The sequence below is a fragment of the Canis aureus genome, chromosome 33 (assembly GCF_053574225.1).
Source record: "Canis aureus isolate CA01 chromosome 33, VMU_Caureus_v.1.0, whole genome shotgun sequence".
Lineage (NCBI taxonomy): Eukaryota > Metazoa > Chordata > Mammalia > Carnivora > Canidae > Canis > Canis aureus.
The window spans coordinates 24,349,013-24,369,737 of NC_135643.1; the positions used below are offsets into that span (position 1 = coordinate 24,349,013).

A 20,725-nucleotide genomic window follows, 5' to 3' on the forward strand; every position below is an offset into this window, starting at 1 on the left:
CTCTAAGAGGAAAGAAAAGTCACTCTAGACTGGTTATCTAAAGAATATGTCTGTTAACATTTTGGCATATTTCTCCTTTCTTCCCTTCCATACTGTCTTGGTTTTCTTTGGAAATATTGGAAGGGTTTCGTATTATATATACTACATTGTAGAAAGTCTGAAGATACAGAAAATCTGGTCATTGAAGAGTAACTTCTCAATTTTTTTCTGCGCAAACATTATACTATGTATTTTTTTGCATTTTCATGAGCACAGCTGCAATCCTCAAAATAGCATTTAGCCTATTTACCTATATTATTTATTATCAACAAATCATGATTGTGTATATAGAATCATATATGCTGCTTTTCCCCTAATGGGTTAACCTAGGCATTTCCCCCATGGCAATATAAATTTTATGTAAGCATAATATTTTAAGCATCATTTCATCAAGTGAACATGCCACAGTATTACTTACTTGAATGTGTTTCCTGTTTTTTTTTTTTTAATTTTTATTTATTTATGATAGTTACAGAGAGAGAGAGAGAGAGGCAGAGACACAGGCAGAGGGAGAAGCAGGCTCCATGCACCGGGAGCCTGATGTGGGATTTGATCCCGGGTCTCCAGGATCACGCCCTGGGCCAAAGGCAGGCGCCAAACCGCTGTGCCACCCAGGGATCCCTGTTTCCTGTTTTTTACTGTTTTTTTACTGAACTCCTTTGTCCATATTGCTGTTCTTTTATTCCAGATTGTTTTTGTAAATTAGATTCTTTGAAGTAAAATTACAGTGTCAGAGAGTATGACATCTAATACCAGCTGCTTCCGCAAAGAGTTTTAAGTACGAGTTTATGCTTCCACCAAAAATACCTGAGAATGAGCAATGTGGTCATGTTTCCTTGGAGGAGTCAGTATTTTTTCTGTATTTTGTTTGGTTCAGTTTTTCCCGCCAGAAGTTATTTCAAGGTCCTCTGTGTCAGCAAGTCTGAGTATGGTTGGTGACCACTCACCATTAGCCTCTCCTTTCCACACAGAGTGGGAGCCTTTCTCCAGCATGAACTCCATGCTGCCCCACGCCTGGGCATGCTGCCCCAAGTCTGGGTATTGTCTGAATTGCCAAAATGTAAATTTGGTCAGAGTGGAATTCTGATCATCCCATGATCCCTCATAATGTGTCTTACTAACTCAAAGGAAGCACTGTGTCCAGCACGCTGCCTTTCCACACCAAAGCCTGTGCTCACCTTAGGGAAAGACACCAAGCTTTGTTAAGTCTTTGTAAAACACAAACAAAACAAAACAAAAAAACTAACTAACAAAACATCATGAGATTTTAATCATTTTGGTTGCCATTTCAGGGTATGGTTTCCCTCACTATGGATTTCCTACATATGGTGGAATTACTTTCCATCCTGGAACCACTAAATCTAATGCCGGGATGAAACATGGTAAGTAATATAGGTTTTTTTTTATTTTTTTTAAGATTTTACTTATTTATAATGAGAGACACACAGAGAGAGACAGAGACAAAGACATAGGCAGATAGAGAAGCAGACTCCATGCAGGAGTGGGACTCAATCCCGGGACTCCAGGATCACACCCTGGGCTGAAGGCGGACGCTCAACTGCTGAGCCTCCCAGGCGTCCTTGGTTTGTTTGTTTGTTTGTTTGTTTGTTTGTTTGTTTGTTTTAATAGTGAGAATAGAATAAAAAAATTAATGCCAAAAAGTTTTTTATCATTACCTATCACAACATTGCCATCTTGAAAAAAAATGATAAAGGTAAATAAACTAAGAAGATACTTTTCCAAAAAATATGATTTGCTATGGCAAGTATAAATTCTGTTCCCAATGCTATGTTTATACTTACATATTTACTTTGTAAGTGGCATGAACTGGGAGAAGAGAAGTGCTTTAAAAGGGGACATGTAGGGGATCCCTGGGTGGCTTAGCATTTTAGCGCCTGCCTTTGGCCCAGGGCGCGATCCTGGAGTCCCGGGATCGAGTCCTGCGTCGGGCTCCTGGCATGGAACCTGCTTCTCCCTCCTCCTGTGTCTCTGCCTCTCTCTCTCTCTCTCTCTCTCTCTCTCTATGTCTATAATAAATAAATAAATAAATAAATAAATAAATAAATAAATAAATCTTTTTAAAAAAAGGGACAAAAAATAAAATAAAATAAAATAAAATAAAATAAAATAAAATAAAATAAAATAAAAAGGGACATGTAAACTTGACCATTCAAACATAAAAAGGTAGCCAAACTTACCTTTTCTTTCCCTTTTTTTTTCCTCAAATACTATACTTTTGAAGACACTTTGAGTTTTAGAAAATAGTCTTTCTCATCAAATGCATCCCCTAATTTGCAGTAGTCACACCGTGGGTTCATAGTTTATATAACATGTCCATTCTAGTGTATCCATTGAAGAAGTAACACGATAAAGCCTTCCCAGGTATGGAATGCTGGTTTCATGTCAGGTGCTTCTACATTTTTTGACTGTAAACTTTATGATTGCTCTGTAAGGAAAATAGTAGTGTCTCCCATTTTACAGAGGACACTGAGGTTCAGAAATGTTCAGTCATTCACTGAAGGCACATATCTGTTATTGGCAGAACCAGGATTTGAGCCAGTTATGCCCACAAAACTTAGGTGTTCTCATAGTACCTGTCAGATGACATGGTCGGACCAAAAGGAGCATAGAAATGGCACACCAAGTAGCTCCCACGCTGAAGAATGTGACTTGATAGCATGTCTTAACAACTTGCTTGGTTAATTAGCATCAGGAAAAAATAATTCCTCTGCTTTCATTTAAACTTTAAAAATTCCACTTCTCTGGGATGTCTAGGTGGCTCAGTCAGTTAAGCATCTGACTCTTGATTTCAACTCAGGGTCATGGGTTCAGGCCCCACGTTGGGCTCCACATGCATTGATTAAAAGAAAAAATCCACTTCCCTGTAATTCACAAAAGAGCTGTATTTCATTTTTTCTCCTTCACAAATAATCAAAGTGAAATGGAAGTTTTTAGAAATATAAACAAAAATTTTTCAAGATCTTAAAGGCTCTCATCACTAGAAAAAAAATTCTGTAACTACACATGTTAACTGATGTTAACTAGAATTATTGTGATCATTTGACAATACATAAAAATATCAAATCATTATACTGTATAATATACTATATATATAATCTACACTATATATATATAAAATACCTGAATGAATATAATGTTATATGTCAGTTATATACCTCAGTAAAAAATGTGTCTTTTAGAAGTGAGAGTTTAAAATACCTTCAAAACAAGTTACTTATGATTTGACTTTTTTTTTTTTTTAAGATTTTACTTATTTATTTGAGAGAGACCGCATGAGCAAGGGGAGAGACAGAGGGAGAGGGAGAAGGAAACTCCCCAGTGAGCAGGGAGCCCAACCTAGGGCTCAATCCCAGGACCCTGGAATCATGACCTGTGCCAAAGGCAGATGCCTAACCGACTGAGCCACCCAGGCACCCCTGATTTGACTATTTTAAAAGGAATTTTAAATTTTTGTTTTTTGGGATGCCTGGGTGGCTCAGCGGTTAAGCGCCTGCCTTCTGCCCAGGGCGTGATCCTGGAGTCCCGGGATCAAGTCCCACATCAGGCTCCCTGCATGGAGCCTGCTTCTCCCTCTGCCTATGTCTCTGCCTCTCTCTCTGTGTGTCTCTCATGAATAAATAAAATCTTTTTTAAAAATTAGTTTTTCTTTTCCCTTTTCAGTAAACTTGCCTCCCATCTTTATCTGACAATTGAAACAGCAAATTATAACTTAATAGATTTTACTGAGAAGAAACTGATGTTTCTGCTTTTATCTTAGGAACCATAGACACCCCATCTAAAAATGATTCTGAAGGTTGTGGCAAGAATGTGGACAGAGAGGCAGTAAACCTCTCTGGGAAAGTAACTAAACCCACAGAACAAGATAAGGAGTCCAGCATGGAGGTTGATGAGGTTACTCTGACATATACAGTGGGCATAAAGGAAGAGAATTCTAGGTTTCAAGGTAAGTGAGCACACACACGATTACATTGTACTGACTGGTGAGAAGCTGGGTTGGTTCGAGGTGTGGAAACTATTGCCAGAAAACAAGTCTATTTTCTGTTAATCTAAAAATGATATATCAATATGTACTTCAACATGCTCTTCAGACTTCTGTAGCTTTTGAAAAGCATGTGTCCGATTATTTATTCACACTGATATTTCTGTTTTCCCTGTGTTTTCTCCAAATATAAAGTACTGAAGTTTGCATATGCATTCTTCCATCATAATTATACAGTTTCGGGGTATCGTGAGAGATAATCCAGTTCATTTCTATCATAGATAATAGAGAAAAGTTTTCATGACTTTAATAATCTCCTCTCTCTAGACTATAGCTTGACTGTCATACTGAATAGAACTTTGCCTGAAAATAAGAAAATTTCCTCTTACCTTGAGGCCCTCTTTGAACAATTAGGATTGAGAGGGACCGTCCATTCTGCATATTTTGAACCAGTGCTCATTAGAGAAAAGAAAGGGAAAGATAGCAAATATTTTGACTCGTTCTCTACCACATATTTTTTTTCTTTTAACACCACCTTAAAAATGTACAAAGCACTATTGGGTGGGGGATCATAGAAAAACAGGCCACCCATGGTTTTGGCCTGCAGGAGTCAATTTGCCTTCCCCTTACCTTCAGGAAGCAAACTTCACAAGAATACCAATGGCTTATGGAAAGTCTGTCTGTGGCATAAACTGTGTTTTTTGACACTTTGCCTAACGAGAGAGTTGTTTAAGACTCCAGTGGAGGATTATTTCATCATGAGATTGATTATTTACAGTATAGTAAATCGAATCAACAGTATTTAGAGGTTGAGTGTTCCCCCTAGGATAACAGATATTTCGAAATGTCTTTCCCCTAACAAACCACAGACAGATTTTTCACATCAGCCTCTATATTTGTCAGTAAGCCAATGTCCAATTGTGCTTTTTCTAGTGAACACAATCCAGAAGTACTGAAAGGAGCATTTGCAACTAAAATGATGTGTGTCGAGGTGTCAGAACTTGATGCTGATGGTTTTGACCTCAAGCATGCCATACCTGTAGAGCAAGTATAGGAAACTCAACTGTGATTGTGGTCATTGCCTTGCAGATAACCTCTTTCTAGAGAAGGCTATGCAGCTTGCCAAGCGGCATGCCAATGCCCTTTTTGACTATGCGGTGACAGGAGATGTGAAAATGCTGCTGGCTGTCCAGCGCCATCTCACTGCAGTGCAGGATGAGAATGGGGACAGGTAAGTCACTTGTAAACAAAGGCTGTTTTAGTGGAAGGAAGAGAAAATCATTGTGTGCTTACTGGCTGGAGACAAAATAATCGTTTAAAGGTACTGGGCCAATAACTGGAAAACTATCATGGACAAGAATGTGTCAGTAAGGTTGACTCCGTAATTTGCTGCTCCTGTCCTGTGGCTCCCACCTGTTGGGTTCTAGAATAGCTAGTTCTCATCTAAGAGTCCATCATTCTGAGCAAGAAAACTACGATGTGTATGGGGAATGGTACTTTTTCAGAAACCTTGCCTTATTTATTGGGATAAATTTGGAATAAATTTTAATAAATATTTATTGGATTAATAACATTTGTTTTATTTACTGAAATGGCATAATAGTAAAATTTGATCCAGCCAGATCCCTAAAGCACTCATTATCCCAACTGCATATTTATAATGGTAGGATATTCAAGAAAAAGCCCAATAAAGACAGCACAGCAACAACAAAACAAGTAAGAGGCAACTGTCATTCTTTCCCAGTTACTATTTCCTTCCCTATTGCCTCTGTTACTGGTGACCAGTCTGTGACTGGATGGGGCTCCTGCGACTGCTCTGACTCATGCGGCAGTCGGCCAGCATTCCAATCACCATGCGTCCGTTTCTGCTGTTACTGAGCTTATATTTGCAAAGCACCTGGCTTCTTTCTAAAACAGTTCTCTCGGCCCTTTCATGGAGACTTCTAAAATGATCTCAAAAGCCTGTGAGAATAACAAGAGACAACAGCCCTCAGATTGAAGTCAAGTGCCTTATCTAAAAACTTTCCTAAAATAGTTTCAACACTGAGAAATCCTTTTCTGCAGAGGAGCTCTTGAGTGCTGTGTTTTAAACCTCGGTTTAAAAACTGAATCAAACGCTTTAGGAAAGTGCCAACCTCAGGGTTTCAAACGAAGACCTTTGTTCTCATTCCTTGCAGCGTAACCAAGGATGTGGTATAACCACTGGCCCTGTTATACAGTATGAGAGGAACCAGTAGAGCCTTCTTTGTGTAATGCTGTGAACAGCAGAATGTTTTACAGGGTTAAAGAATCCAATTAGCATTCAATAGCATGTAACCACAAGAGAAAGCAGCGAATTAACCGAGACAGAACTGACAGCGTTTCAAGCGACATTTTTAGGGGCCTGCGGAATGGAGGAGCCGAAGAAAGATGAGCGCTTGTAGAAATTAGCCAGAGACTGCTGGTAGACTGGGGGGGTGGGGAGGAGGTTGTGAAAAAGATACACAGTGTGTGCATTCAAGGGGGTGCACCAAGGGGAAGGTGCAGGCACCTCTAAGGACACATGTGGAGGGACCTAGGAGGTGATCTTCCCTGCCCAGGCTGAATGTGAATAGGATCCCCTCCTCGGACCACAGATGGACTCCCATGAGCAGGCTCTTAGGGTTGGCCACAGCTAAAGAGCAGAGAGGGGAGACCAAGGAGGAACCCTCACATGAATGCTGTTGGTCCTCACACCTCAGGTCTCTTGTTTTCATTGAACTTGTCACGCTCAGCTAATAATCTGGATCCTGAGGCCATTAGTCATCACAGAAAAAATACAAAAAAGAAAGAGAAGAGAACTTCTGTATTGGGGAAATTCCCAGGAGGGGGTGAGGATTTATGGGGGAGGGGAATGTACCTCTGTTAGGAACTGCTGAGCTGCGCCTGGAAATTTTTTGCTGTTTTGAAGTATGACCTTTTTCTTGGTATATGTGCATCATGTCTGCGTCAGACTTCAGGCCCTTTTTAGAAGTCTTCCTCCAGCCTCATATTCAAGAAACAGGAGTGAAACCTCGACATCATTCAGCTGCTCTCTCTAGTACTGAAGTCACAGGGTCAGTTTTTTCAGCCCTCTTGCACCGTTATTCCCCACCCCCCCGAGATGCACTTGCTTTTGCTAAGAAAGAGGCCTGTGAAACATGACACCCTGTATTTTTCAGTTGGAGAAAGTCTAGCCTGTGCCTTAGAATCCCAGACAGCCTGCCTCCGTGCTATGCTTTGAGTATACTGTGCGTCACTATCTGCCCATTCTTTGGAGTATTCACTATCTCGGGTGTCTGGGTACCCCTTCAGCAGGATGGTCTAAGGGATCAAGAGATGGCTTTGGAGCCAGATGAGCCTGAGCTGGACTCCCAGCTTCACCACTCGATAGTTATATGACCTGGTTTGAGTTCTGTTAGACCTACAAGTCCCAGTTTGACCAGCTGAAAAATGAGGATATAATGTTACCTACCTCGTAGGGCTTCTTGTCATGACCAATAAAGCCATATATGTCAACAACTTAGCAGGGTCTGGTAAATAGAAACTAATAAACCCATAGCAGCCACATTTTATTGTTGTTACTATTGAGTCATTTCAAGTAATTTTAATAGTAAGGGTTTTTTTGTTAATTAAAAAATTGTGTCCCTAGGAGTGATGCTTGACACCTGCCAATATTTTCGACCTCTTTAACCTAAGCCCCTTGGCTCATTCTATCACCTTTGTCTTAGTGCCTAACTTGTGTGCCAGGGCTGTAGGGCCAACCCAGGGAGGACCAGCCCTGAGATCACAGGCCAGAGAGGGAGAAAGACAGATAGAAAACTGTAGTTGCATAACCAAGCAGTAAACTTGAGGGGAGACTGTGTGCTCTGCCTGAGAAGTTTGGGGAGGAGGGAAGGTTTGAACTGGAATCTGAAGGATGGAGCAGGCACTATCCAGGCAGAGAAGAGAAGCAAAACCATTCCAGGCAGAGGGAATATTTGCAAGGGAGAAATAAAATCACATTGTTCCTTCAGAAGTTTACCTCAAGAGTCTTATCCCAGTAGTTAAAACCCTAACCCCATCCCTCCTGGGATCTGGGAAGATCTTTGAAAAGCCACCACACTGTATTTTGGAGGAGGCTAGAAGGCTAGGTGAAGGCAACTACACTTTCCTAAACAGTTCCAAGTGCTAGGCATTTTGCATACATCATCTCTATGTCAAGGGAAGCCAGGAAAAAGCTAGAGGAGAAAATGTCATGAACACTCCCAGGAAGGCAGAGTTGGGATTTGAACTTAGGTGGCTCTACCTCGAGGCCCAGGTACCTTTACACCTCATGGGGTCAAACCAATATGCCCCCAGAGGTGAGGCAGGCAAGGTTAATGAGTGTAGCTGCCTGGCTAGGCAGTAGAACATTCCTGCCTCAGATTTAAGACATTTGAGATTCAAGACATCTGGGGGCCAAATACAATGAAGTGTGAGACCCAGGTACAGTTTGCAGGTCTGATCCTTTCTGGGGATTTTTTTTTTCCACTAACCTTTAGTTGATTGTTGCCATTCTGTTTCTGTTCCAGTGTCTTACACTTAGCGATCATCCATCTTCATGCTCAACTTGTGAGGGATCTACTAGAAGTCACATCTGGTTTGATTTCTGACGACATTATCAATATGAGGAATGATCTCTACCAGGTAAGCAGACATATCAACTAAGAAAAATCAAAAAAAAAAAAAAAAGGAAAAAGAAAAATCCACAGTTTGTACATGCTCACATGTGTGTATGTGTTATTTCTAATAATGTGAACAGTAACAAAAATACAGTGCATCTCTTTAGGTTATATCCTAAAAGCCCATTACTTGGGAATACTATTTATGATTTAGGATCCTTTAACCTGTGAGTATAATAGAAATCACTCAGTGAAATTCAACATGCTGCTGGAAGGAAAAGCAAGGTTTAAACATTAGAAATCTGTCAAAGAGGGCAGCCCAGATGGCTCAGCAGTTTAGCGCCGCCTTAGGCCCAGGGTGTGATCCTGGAGACCCGGGATGGAGTCCCATGTCGGGCTCCCTGCATGGAGCCTGCTTCCCCCTCTGCCTGTGTCTCTGCCTCTCTCTCTCTCTCTCTCTCTCTCTCCCATGAATAAATAAATAAAATATTTTAAAAAAAGATATCTGTCAAAGAGTTGATCCATTTTCTCTTTTTTTCTTTTTCAAATTTACTTTATTCTTTTTATTATAGTGAGTGTAGTCTTTAATCCTCCTCCCCTATTTCTCTGAAGGTTCTCTCCTCCCCCCGTAACCATCAATTTGTTCTCTGTAGTTAAGGGTCTGTTTTTTCGTTTGTCTTTTTTTTCCCTTTGCTCATTTGTTTTGTTTCTTAAATTCTACATATGAGTGAAGCCTTATGGTATTTGTCTTTCTCTGACTGCCTTATTTCACTTAGCATAATACCCCCTAGATCCATCCACTCATTGCAAATGGGAAGATTTCATTCTATTTTATGGCTAATATTCCACTGTGTGTGTGTGTGTGTGTGTGTGTGTGTGTGTGTGTGTGTGTGTATCACTTCTTCTTTGTCCATTCCTCTGTCAGTAGACATTTGGGCTATTTTCCTAGTTTGGCTGTTGTCAGTAATGCTGCTATAAACATCAGCATGCGTGTATCCCTTTGAGTTAGTGCTTTTGTATTTTGGGGTGGGTGCGATTACTGAGTAATAGGGTAGTTCTATTTTTTTTAACTTCTTGCGGACCTTCCATACTGTTTTCCATAATGTCTGCACCATTTTGCATTCCCACCAACAGTGCACAAGGGTTCCTTTTTCTCCACATCCTCGCCAATACTTTTTTCTTGTGTTTTTTATTTTAGCCATTCTGACAGGTTGTGAGGTGATATCTCACTGCAGGCTTTATTAGTATTTCTCTGATGATGAGTGATGTTATCTTTTTTTTCACTGAAATATAATTGACAGGTAACATTCTATTAGTTTAAGGTGTACAGTGACTCGATATTTGTATATACTGTAAAATGATCACAAAAATAAGTTTACTTGTCATCCATCACCACCTATAGTTACAGATTTTTTTTTTTTTGTAATAGAACTTTTAAGATCCACTGTCTTAGAAACTTTCAAATAAGCAATACAGGAGAACCTACGGTAAATATGCCACATCTGTCAAGAAAAATACAATTGAAAAAAATCAAGTTTGGAAAACCAATAATATATAAGAATTTGAGGCTGCAACACATTTTGACAACATCTGAATTAAGTGTATATCAAATAAAGGGTGCTGAAATCAGAACACAGGAAAGTAAACAGATTGGTTAAGGAGAGAGTGTCTTTCAAAAACAGAAAGATAGCTCAAATCGAGGAAAACAGGGAATACCAAAGTTTTGCACAGATCAGGTTCGAGCAGGAATTCAGTGGGTTCAAAAGCAACTTGGTGAACCCTGCTACAGAGAACTTGTCTTCAGATGTAATAGAGAAAAGGTAGCTGGGAGCAGGGAGGCTGCCTGATGGGCACATGCAGACTTCAGGTGAGAAAAGCAGATAGGAGACTGAAATTGCCACTTGACAGAACCAAAGCCTGGCTGCTGGTGTTGGGAGCCTGAGACTTGGTCCAGCCACTCTGGCCAAGGGGCGTGCTACCTCCAGGGCTGCTCTGTCTCTCGCTCGGGGCACTCTCCCCTCCAAGCTGCCTTCACCTCCACCCACCTGGCTGTGGTGCCAGGCTCCTGGTCTCACTCCGTATCACCTTTCCCATTTTCTCCTTCCCTTCAGTCCACCCAAAGTGACTTCCCAGCCCTCCTTGGCCTTGGCGGTGGGCTCAGATCCCTGGTCCAAGCATACCCATTACTCTAAAAATGTTGATAATCATCTGCAATTAACTGCACAGGAAAGGCACCTGTTCCAGTTCTCAGTTGTTAAGGCAGGTAGTGTGAATCATTTTGATCTCCTCGAAGCAGAACTGAAATGTTTACGTATAGCTCTCAGATTTTTTTTAAGCTTTTATGTATTTATTCATGAGAGACACACAGAGGGAGGCAGAGACATAGGCAGAGGGAGAAGCAGAGTCCTTGCAGGGAGCCTGATGCGGGACTTGATCCCAGGACCTGGGATCATGACCTGAGCTGAAGGCAGATGCTCAACCCCTGAGCCACCCAGGTGCCCCTCTCACTAGATTTTTAAGTGTGAATAGGTGTTTCCTGATAAGGGAAAGATGTTTTTGCCATTTGATATAAGTCTTTAAGCTCCTCCCCTGGCAGTAGTGCCTAATGTCAGAGGAAGAATGAAGTCGGGGATTCTTCACTGACTCATAATATAAAGTAATGAGGGTGAAGTCTAATTTTAGGTAGACATTTAAAGAATGTCTTCAAATTTTCATACCATGTTGAGGGTTGTTGGTATTTAGAGAGTCATCTGGCCCTTAAAGCTCCATTCTCTCAGGCTTTATAGGACTGATTGTTCCTCTCAAACCATCACAAGCATGCGAATAAAACTGGGAACGGGACGCTGTCGTTTCTTGGTCCTCCTCTCAAAGACTGCTCAACTTCACTGCCTGTAGGTCAGATTCAAGGAATTACTTGTTTTTCTGTTTATAAATAGGCCCTGCAAAGGACACCGCACAAGAGGATTAGTAGTTGTGATTTATTATGTGCTAACCTCCTTCCTGTATCATTGGTTACATATATTGAGACTCTCTGGTGTGCTAGACACAAAAATCTCAAAACCACCACCTTTGATACTTCCTGCCTTCCGATTTGGGGCCTCTCAGGAGAACACAGATCCATTTCCCCCCAACTTACCGCGCTCATTCATGGACGAGGATCCTAGGATCCCCTGCTAATGCCATCTAGGTCTCAAACTTATACCTCATGACAACTCTGATTTGAGAACTAGACAAGGCTAAAATTTGGACTCGTTTATCTTTGTAAAGGTTCTCCTGTTATCTATTCTCAACAGAAAAATGACACAGTTCTCTAAGTAATTTGGATTATTTGGCAATTGTCTTAGACAACCTCCTGAAATACCATTCACTAATCTTAGTACATTCTGGTGGCCATCTGTCATGAGCAGATCTCTCTCCCCACCCACTCTCTGGAGATACACTCAAAATAATCCCAGTGCGTAGAGTTAGGGTTCTTCTGGAACTATTTCTGAAATCTGTTGCCGTCAAACCCTCTCTCTTCCTCCACCCTGTGCCATAGGTCACCACTCCAGTGTGGTGGATATGGATTGTTTTATCTGCGTGTCTTCCTATATAACATTAATGAGGGCTTTCGTGCACGTGGATTTTTTCTTTTATGTTTTTGGTTTTTAAAAATATAACATATGTTCATAGTTCTTTAAATCATACATAAGGGAATACACTGGAAAATCAAAAATTGCCCTCCCCGGCAGTATATAAGTCCCCCAACCCCACTCCCAAGTATAACTATTGCATTTGTAAATATGTTTCCAGAGACTGGCAACATAAACATACACACTTGAAATACAGAGATATTTTGGTTATGCTCTCAGATACAAACCACACTATATGATATAGTCCTGGGGTTAAAGACCTAATGCCTGAAATTTTGTAGAAAACCTTTGGTGGGTCTGTGGGAGAAAACTTAAAAAAAAAAAAAAAAAAAAAAAAAGCTCTTACTCATGGTAACAGAAATTGTATAACGTGAAGAGAATCATGTTAAAACTAGAGATAATTACTAATTTCTGAATGGTATAATAGTTTATAATTTCAGATCTTCTTTTCTACAATCTCATTCTCTTCTAGACTTTTTCCATCTCCCCAAATAGCATTTCAGATAAATGAATGCAACCTTTTTTTTTTTTTTTTTTTTTACATATATATTTTTGAGAGGAAGGCTCTTCGCTACAGTATCTAAACTTTTGGAGACATCATTCTCTTTAAAGCTGGGGTATAAAAGAAAAAAAAAAGAAAAAAGAGAGAGAGGGCTGCCTGGGTGGCTCAGTGGTTGAGTGTCTGCCTTTGGCTCAGATTTTAATCCTGGGACCCTGCGATGAGCCCCGCATCAGGCTCCCTGCTCATTGGGGAGTCTTCTCTCTCTCCCTCTGCCTGCCACTCCCCTGCTGGTGCTCTCATTCTCTGTCAAATGAATAAATAAAATCTTTAAAAAAAAAAAAAAAAAAGGAGAGTATGGAAATGTGGCCAAAAAGCCTGTCTTATTTCTGCTGTATGCAATTAACTGAGCACAAGCCGCAGGAGCATCTTTCAGCACCTCCAGTGTTGTGATCTTCCTACACCAGCCAGGGCATCGACGACTTATCCTGTTGTCACTGCTGTGGCCAGCAATCGCTGACTGAGAGAGAAAGTTTAGGCAAGTTGTCACTAGACAGGCTGGATTTCACAAACTCCTGTGCAATACAATGATCTATATAAAAATATATCACTATTCTCTGTCAGTGACCTCAGTTCTTTGAAAGATCCTTTGATGATTGTGTTTGTCTTGTTCATTTTGAAAACACTCGGTTTGCAAAACATCTCATTTGCATTCGCCGAGGCCCTGCTTTCTGGGCAGAGTAATCAGATGGACTATTTATGCACCTGTTAGGTGTCAGCAATTCAGTATGTTCATCTGAGCCCTCTTAGTGAGATGGTTCTGTGGTCCTGGTTATAATATTTAGAATCCTTTGATAACCTGTTATAAAATGGGGGTGCCCACAGTAGCATGCTGATTATTTTGAACTGGAGCCACTTGGGAAGCAGCCAGTGCAGGGACGCTCAGACCCTCCTCTGACTCCCTGAAAGCAGGAAACACCTCTCCCACACGAAAGGTACCCTCCTTGTACTGGGAAGTAGAACACATCCCTCTCACCAGCGATAGGAACTTTAACGTTGAAAAAGCTATAGAAATAAAAACCTTGTTAATTTTTTACTAATCTATCTCAGCCCAAATTCTGCTTAAAATTCTTTACTAATTAAAGCTTGCAGGGACTCCTGGGTGGTTCAACGGTTGAGCATCCGCCTTCAGCTCAGGGTGTGATCCTAGGTCCAGGGATCAAGTCCCACGTCGGGTTCCCTGCATGAAGCCTGCTTCTCCCTCTGCCTGTGTCTCTGCCTCTCTCTCTGTCTCTCACATGAATAAGTAAATAAAATCTTTAAAAAATTGGGTGTGCCATTATTCTATTGATTGTTCTCCTCATGGAGCCAGTCCATAGGAAAATACTTTTTTAATTCAGCAAACTCATTTTCTATGTCAAAATAGAATGACAGCACTTTTGTTAATTGGTTTCTATTGAGTAGTTCATTTCAACTTCTTTAGTAAAACTAAGTCTTGCTTTGATCTGTTAATATACAGAATTAGCAGCTGAAGATAGATTCCTGCTAGAAATTCAAGAAAGCTAAATTTATTAATAGAAGAATTAATATATCAACAGTCAGCAGGCAATACTGAGAAACAAGAAAGTTATTAATTGTAATATAGGGGCACCTGGGTGGCTCAGTCCAGTTAAGTGTCTGCCTTGGGCTCAGGTCATGATCCCAGCATCCTGGGGTAGAGCTCCCCATTGGGCTCCCAGCTCAGCAGGAAGTCTGCTTCTTCCTCTGCCTTTCATATCCGCTCATGCTCTTTCTCTGGCTCTCTGGCACGTGCTCTCTCTCTCTCTCTCTCTCTCTCTCTCAAATAAATAAATAAAATTTTAAAAGAATTGCAAACATTAAAAAAAAATCTTAATTATCCCATGGCTCAGTATCAGTTCAGCATATGTACTTTAGCACGGGTTATGCAAAGGTGAGGAGTTGGCAACGGGAAATGGCCCTGAAGTATGATGCCACCTACTGCAGTGGCAGCTACCAAGCCCATAGGTTCAAGCCCAGGCATTTGAAGTGTTTGCCACTGACCAGTGTCTCTCCTAACCCTTCTCTACTTCCCAGACGCCCTTGCACTTGGCAGTGATTACCAAGCAGGAGGCTGTGGTGGACGACTTGCTGAGGGCCGGGGCCGACCTGAGCCTTCTGGACCGCTTGGGTAACTCTGTTTTGCACCTAGCTGCCAAAGAAGGACAAGATAAGATTCTCAGTATTTTACTCAAGCACAAAAAGGCAGCACTACTTATGGACCACCCTAACGGGGAAGGTAAGAGACAATCAGGCATCATGCAATAACCTTCTTTCTCTGCTTTCTAAACAATTTGTAGCTACTTGATAAATGTGTGTTATTTGATTTGCACCCAGAAATGCTTCCCTTAGTCACCTGGAGTTTGTAATCTCTCGTGAGAATTTCTGTTGCTCGCCATAACTAATGTCTTTAAGATGATTTGGAACAGTTAGTAGGGGGAAAAGACAGAGGACTGAGCCAACGCTGGTCTTGGAGTGTAGAAAGCATCATTTATCCAGAGAATGTTTATTTGCTTTCAGTGTCTCCTGAGAGCACATAAGGAGACTGTGGCTTTACGTGCAGAACAGCAGACTCACAGCGCCTTTTTAGGATCTCCGGAGGAAAGACCCTAGATGTGCCATAACTCGACAGCATTCCCTCCCTAGGGCCCGGTTGTGTCATCTTGAGAGCAGCCTTCCAGCTCCATGACTGTCTCTGTGCTTGGGCTGCAGGTCTAAACGCCATTCACATAGCCGTGATGAGCAACAGCATGCCGTGTCTGCTGCTGCTGGTGGCCGCCGGGGCCGACGTCAACGCCCAGGAGCGGAAGTCGGGGCGCACGGCGCTTCACCTGGCCGTGGAGCACGACAACATCTCCCTGGCTGGCTGCCTGCTCCTGGAGGTGAAGGACGCCCCTATTTGCCTTTGCAGTAAATTCCCGAGGAGGGGGAGTTAAGGATGATGTCAGGAACAGCCTTTCTCCCTACAGTCACCTCTATTTATTCCATATCTACTCAGGGCTTCAGAGTAGTCAGCTTTGGGCAGTCCTCATACCATCGGCCCCAGGTCTCTAATTGGGGGTTTCTCCAATGGCAGAGCTTGCCCCAAATAGCACCCTGGGTAGTACTAAGACCTTTTATATGACCTACACATCATGCAAACAGGAGAAGGTGGGGACTACAGGGTGAGAGAACCTTCCACTAACTCTTTCCTGTGGACTGGATTTTAGGGTGATGCCCATGTAGACAGTACGACCTACGATGGAACTACACCCCTGCACATAGCAGCCGGGAGAGGGTCCACCAGGCTGGCAGCTCTTCTCAAAGCAGCAGGTAAGGCATCCTGGTGGTTAGTGATGGAAAATACTGTCAGGAATGCAAACGAAACTCCACTAGAGCAGCCACGTCTCCCTCTTTAAGCCGTGGAGCTACTGCTGAAAGGCAAGAGTAAATAAAAATCACACTTCCACAGACGTAATGGAGCTGTTGGGACTCGCAATCCTGGCCTTGGTCCTGATGGTCATGTCAGTCTGTACTCTCTGATTCATGTGTTTTGGATGTTGGTTGTTTAGGTTGATTCTCATGTCAGGAGAGCTTCTTACAGTTGAATTAGATTCCTTAAAGAACTCTGGGCAGGGGATCCCTGGGTGGCTCAGCAGTTTACTGCCTGCCTTCAGCCCTGGGCATGGTCTTGGAGTCCCAGGATCGAGTACCGTATCCGGGCTCCCTGCATGGAGGCTGCTTCTCCCTCTGCCTGTGTCTCTGCCTCTGTGTGTGTGTGTGTGTGTGTGTGTGTGTGTGTGTGTGTGTGTCTCATGGGTAAATAAATAAAAATCTTAAAAAAAAAAAAAAAAAAAAAAAAAAAAACCTCTGGGCAGTACCAACCTCAGATCATGTCAGAAGTCTCCAGGAAAAAAAAGTTTATTGGTATATGACATAATTTTAAAATTTTCTTCAGCAAGAGAGGTCCTTTAGAAGTTGAAATAATAGGGAAAAAACAAATGGGCGGTGTATTAAGTACTACCATATGTGAGGCACTAGAAATTGCCAGCATTTATTAACCTTGCTATGTGCCATGCACTGTGCTAGGCCTGTCAGATGCACTGTCTCATTTAATCTGCAATAACCCTTAGAGATAAATACCATTATTTTTTTTCCCATCTCACAGCCAAGGAAACCATGGAGAGACCTGTGGGACCCTGTCCCGGGGTCCTAGTAAGGGCATAGTTATGAATCACAGCTCATCCATCTGAACTTCCAGACTTTCTTCTCTCTACTGTTTCTCTCCCCTGTTCTGCTCTAGGACCTGCAGGTGTTATTCCATTTATTCTCTAGTCCTGTGAAGTACAGAACATTATTCTGCTCACTCTTAAATTTCTCTTGCCTTGTATATTTAGAACCTCAACAAATGTTTAATGGAAGTAGTCTCTCAAACCTTGAGCTATCTGATTTACTATAGAAGTTATTCAAACTTTTTTTAGACAGTAAATGCTTCATAAATTAAAGAAAACAGAGAGAGTTAAATACCCTTTTAAAAACTGAGTCCAGGGATCCCTGGGTGGCTCAGCGGATTGGTGCCTGCCTTTGGCCCAGGGCGCAATCTTGGAGTCCCAGGATCAAGTCCCACGTCGGGCTCCCGGCATGGAGCCTGCTTCTCCCTCCTCCTGTGTCTCTGCACCTCTCTGTCTCTCTCTATGTCTATCATAAATAAATAAATAAATCTTTAAAAAAATTAAAAAAATAAAATAAAATAAAAATAAAGATAAAAATAAAAACTGAGTCCAAAAAAAAAAAAAACTGAGTCCAGGAAGATGTAGAAACTTTTTCTTTAGGAGCCCCACATATTTCTAAGCAAATAAAAGCATATCCAAATAAACAATAGCCTTTTCGTAGTCTCAGTCAAGTCAAACTTTTTCTTTTTCCCAACTTTCTCTGGAATAAAAGACTCTGATTGCAGTATGTATGAATTGTTTGGGAAGTCACTGGTTGTAATTAAGAAATGCCTTCAGACAGGAAGCTATAGCCCTATCAAAAATGCTTTCTCTTGAATTCTCAATATCCCATGAAAGGAGCAGCAAGTAACGGTTTTTCCATTACATAAATGAAGGCACTCAGATAAAAAACCTCGTCCTGACTCTCTCTCTCTCTCTCTCTCTCTCTCTGTGTGTCTGTCATAAATAAATAAATAAAATCTTTAAAAAAAGGGTGGGGGGCGGATCCCTGGGTGGCTCAGCGGTTTAGCGCCTGCCTTTGGCCCAGGGCGCAGTTCTGGAATCCTGAGATCAAGTCCCATGTCGGGCTCCCTGCATGGAGCCTGCTTCTCCCTCTGCCTGTGTCTCTGCCTCTCTCTCTCTCTCTCTCTCTCTTTCTGTGTGTGTGTGTGTCATAAATAAATAAATAAAATCTTAAAAAAAAAAAAAAAAGAAAACCTCATCCTGAGCTCAGAGTCATGAAGGTCACTTAAGGAACCGATATGGCTCAGCCCCTCCAGCATTCTCCAGTCCATAAATTGTTCCTCTTAATTTCTCTTCTGTTTCCATGGTCAGATGGCACTCACTGTCTTCTAGATCAGGCCAGGGCTGGAGGGTTGAAATAAGAAACAGCATGAAGATCCTTCTCTGACTCTCATTAGGCCCTCTCCTGTTATTGAAGTTGGCACAAATCAAATGATCTCCCAGCAAGATAAAAACGAGCTCTTCCCAGAAGGGTGTGCTGAACTTACTACTGTTTGTTAGACATCAGACTAAACACTCTCATCAACATAGCTTCTAAGAAGTAACTCTAGCTCTAATCTCTGAGTTACTTTTGGTGTTTTCTTGCTGCACATTAAGAAACAGACTAGGGTTTTCCAAGATCAGCCCTAAACTTTTGAATAACTATCCATCTTAGTAGAAGGTTTTTGTGTTGTTTGTCTCTTTAAAGTATTGGGACCCTGGCAGTGCTGTACCCAAGAATAAAAGTGAGCATGTTGTCCCAATGCAGCAAACGTCTTTGCCCTTTTGAGCAAGTGGGAGAATAGCCTGAGAAATGCTCAGTGGTGGGCACAAACTTGAACATTGACTCAGGTCCCTGATCCACAGGGCACACCCCAACCCCTGAAAACTGCTGCTGTTAACTCCTTAGAGTACAGGTGCATCATTTGGTTGAAAACTGCCCTAGAACTGAGGAGAGCACTTGGCGGGATGAGCACTGGGTGTTACGCTATATGTTGGTAAATTGAACTCCAATTAAAAAAATAATTTAAAAAAACTGCCCTAGAGAGTTAAATATGAGGCTCAGGGTACTCCAAGTCTTCTGTTTTTTAAAATGTCCTTGGCTATATAGAGTATCATCTGACATCTTTACCACCAAAATAAATAGGAATTTATTTATTTATTTACTTAATTTATTTATTCATGAGAGAGACACACACAGAGAGGCAGAGACACAAGCAGAGGGGGAAGCAGGCTCCATGCAGGGAGCCTGACGTGGGACTCAATCCCGGGTCTCCAGGACCACACCCTGGGCCGAAGGCATCACTAAACCACTGAGCCACCTGGGCTGCCCAATAAATGGGAATTTAAAAGAAGTTCTCTGAATATTTCAGTAGAAACATGTTATGTATTAAAAATTATCTGAGTAATTGCCTCGAGTGGCTGTTGCGCTTTGCCTTTGGAAGTCTGACCTCTGCCGGCAGGTAGTTCAGAGTTGACAACACGGGGTTTTGCCTAATGCTGTGTAACTTGACTTCATAGGTGCAGATCCTCTGGTGGAGAACTTTGAGCCTCTCTATGACCTGGATGACTCTTGGGAAAAAGATGGAGAGGATGAAGGAGTCGTGCCTGGAACCACACCTCTAGATATGGCCACCAACTGGCAGGTGAGTGCAGCTTCAGTCTGTTTGATGGCAGCTCCAGAGGGAGCTAATGGTTCAGGAATGTACGAACAGATGGTCTTTTTGGGTCTTTATCCCCCAAAGCACATGCCTTTTATTTTTAAGAAAGTCTGCTTATCAAGAGACATATTTATCTTGAAAAGCCTATCCATGAAAGATCTAGGTCAGCGGAGTTCTGAGTGTAAAAGTGTATGCCTAATCAGATCACAGTTCAGTTGTGAGAGAGGGCTCTGCAAGAGAAAACACGAAATTCACGTGAGAGTTTCCTCGTTCTGAACTCACACCAGAATTGTTCCCGTCTCCATTTCTGAAGCTGGGATAAATGTTAGTTTGCTTAGAACTTTCGCAAGTGATTTCTTTATATAAAAAGAACCGAGGGATTCTTGAGAATTTTAATAAATATAAATCTAGTAAATAGACTAACTCTTCCCCAAAAGTCCAGTGACCTGAGATGAAAAGCCGTGAGTGGGTGTTTATGGCCCAGGGAGGAGAGCCAGAGGGAGAAGGGCCGCAGACACATCTCCAGCACAACCAGATCGACTTTCTTAGGGACAAGTGCTGCTCCACATCCAAAAACTGCTCGTTCTCCTCTTCTCAGCCCGCCAAGTGGGTGTTGAGCTGAGTGACCCTCACAGAGACCACACAGTTCCCCTTTTATGTTGAGCGCCTGGCTTTCCCAGAAGCCTTACCACAGAGCACAGAAAGATAACCCACTTCAGTGACCCCATGTTGTCCTTACCTAGTCAGCGAGCACCGAGTAACTGTGAAGACACAGAAAGGTCTCCAGAGCTACAGAATGTTGTTTTTCCTTTTAACCTAAGGCTTTCCTGTCACCTCAGTTTAAAATGTAGACGGTGCTGGAAAGAGAACACCAAGCCGTGTGAGCATTACCATACCTCAGTGTGAGCAGGTTTTTAAAATTCCTTCTCAGCAGCCATTTTCTGGGGTGGAGGGCAAGGGAGGAGGCACAGCCTCCAGTTCTGTGTATATAAGCTCGTTCCTCAT

At 42.0% G+C, this 20,725-nt stretch overlaps 1 protein-coding gene across 5 annotated transcripts in view; it reads left to right on the forward strand.

Annotated features, from left to right (window-relative positions):
* NFKB1 (nuclear factor kappa B subunit 1) overlaps window positions 1-20,725 on the forward strand; it is a 119,158-nt gene that overhangs the window by 93,742 nt on the left and 4,691 nt on the right. For all 5 annotated transcript variants that reach the window (XM_077882143.1, XM_077882145.1, XM_077882142.1 and 2 more), the window contains 8 exons: window positions 1,332-1,421; window positions 3,818-4,003; window positions 5,129-5,270; window positions 8,590-8,704; window positions 14,905-15,106; window positions 15,580-15,749; window positions 16,077-16,179; window positions 19,581-19,705. In XM_077882143.1, the coding sequence (XP_077738269.1) occupies window positions 1,332-1,421; window positions 3,818-4,003; window positions 5,129-5,270; window positions 8,590-8,704; window positions 14,905-15,106; window positions 15,580-15,749; window positions 16,077-16,179; window positions 19,581-19,705 (1,133 nt within the window). The remainder of the gene's footprint in view (window positions 1-1,331; window positions 1,422-3,817; window positions 4,004-5,128; window positions 5,271-8,589; window positions 8,705-14,904; window positions 15,107-15,579; window positions 15,750-16,076; window positions 16,180-19,580; window positions 19,706-20,725) is intronic.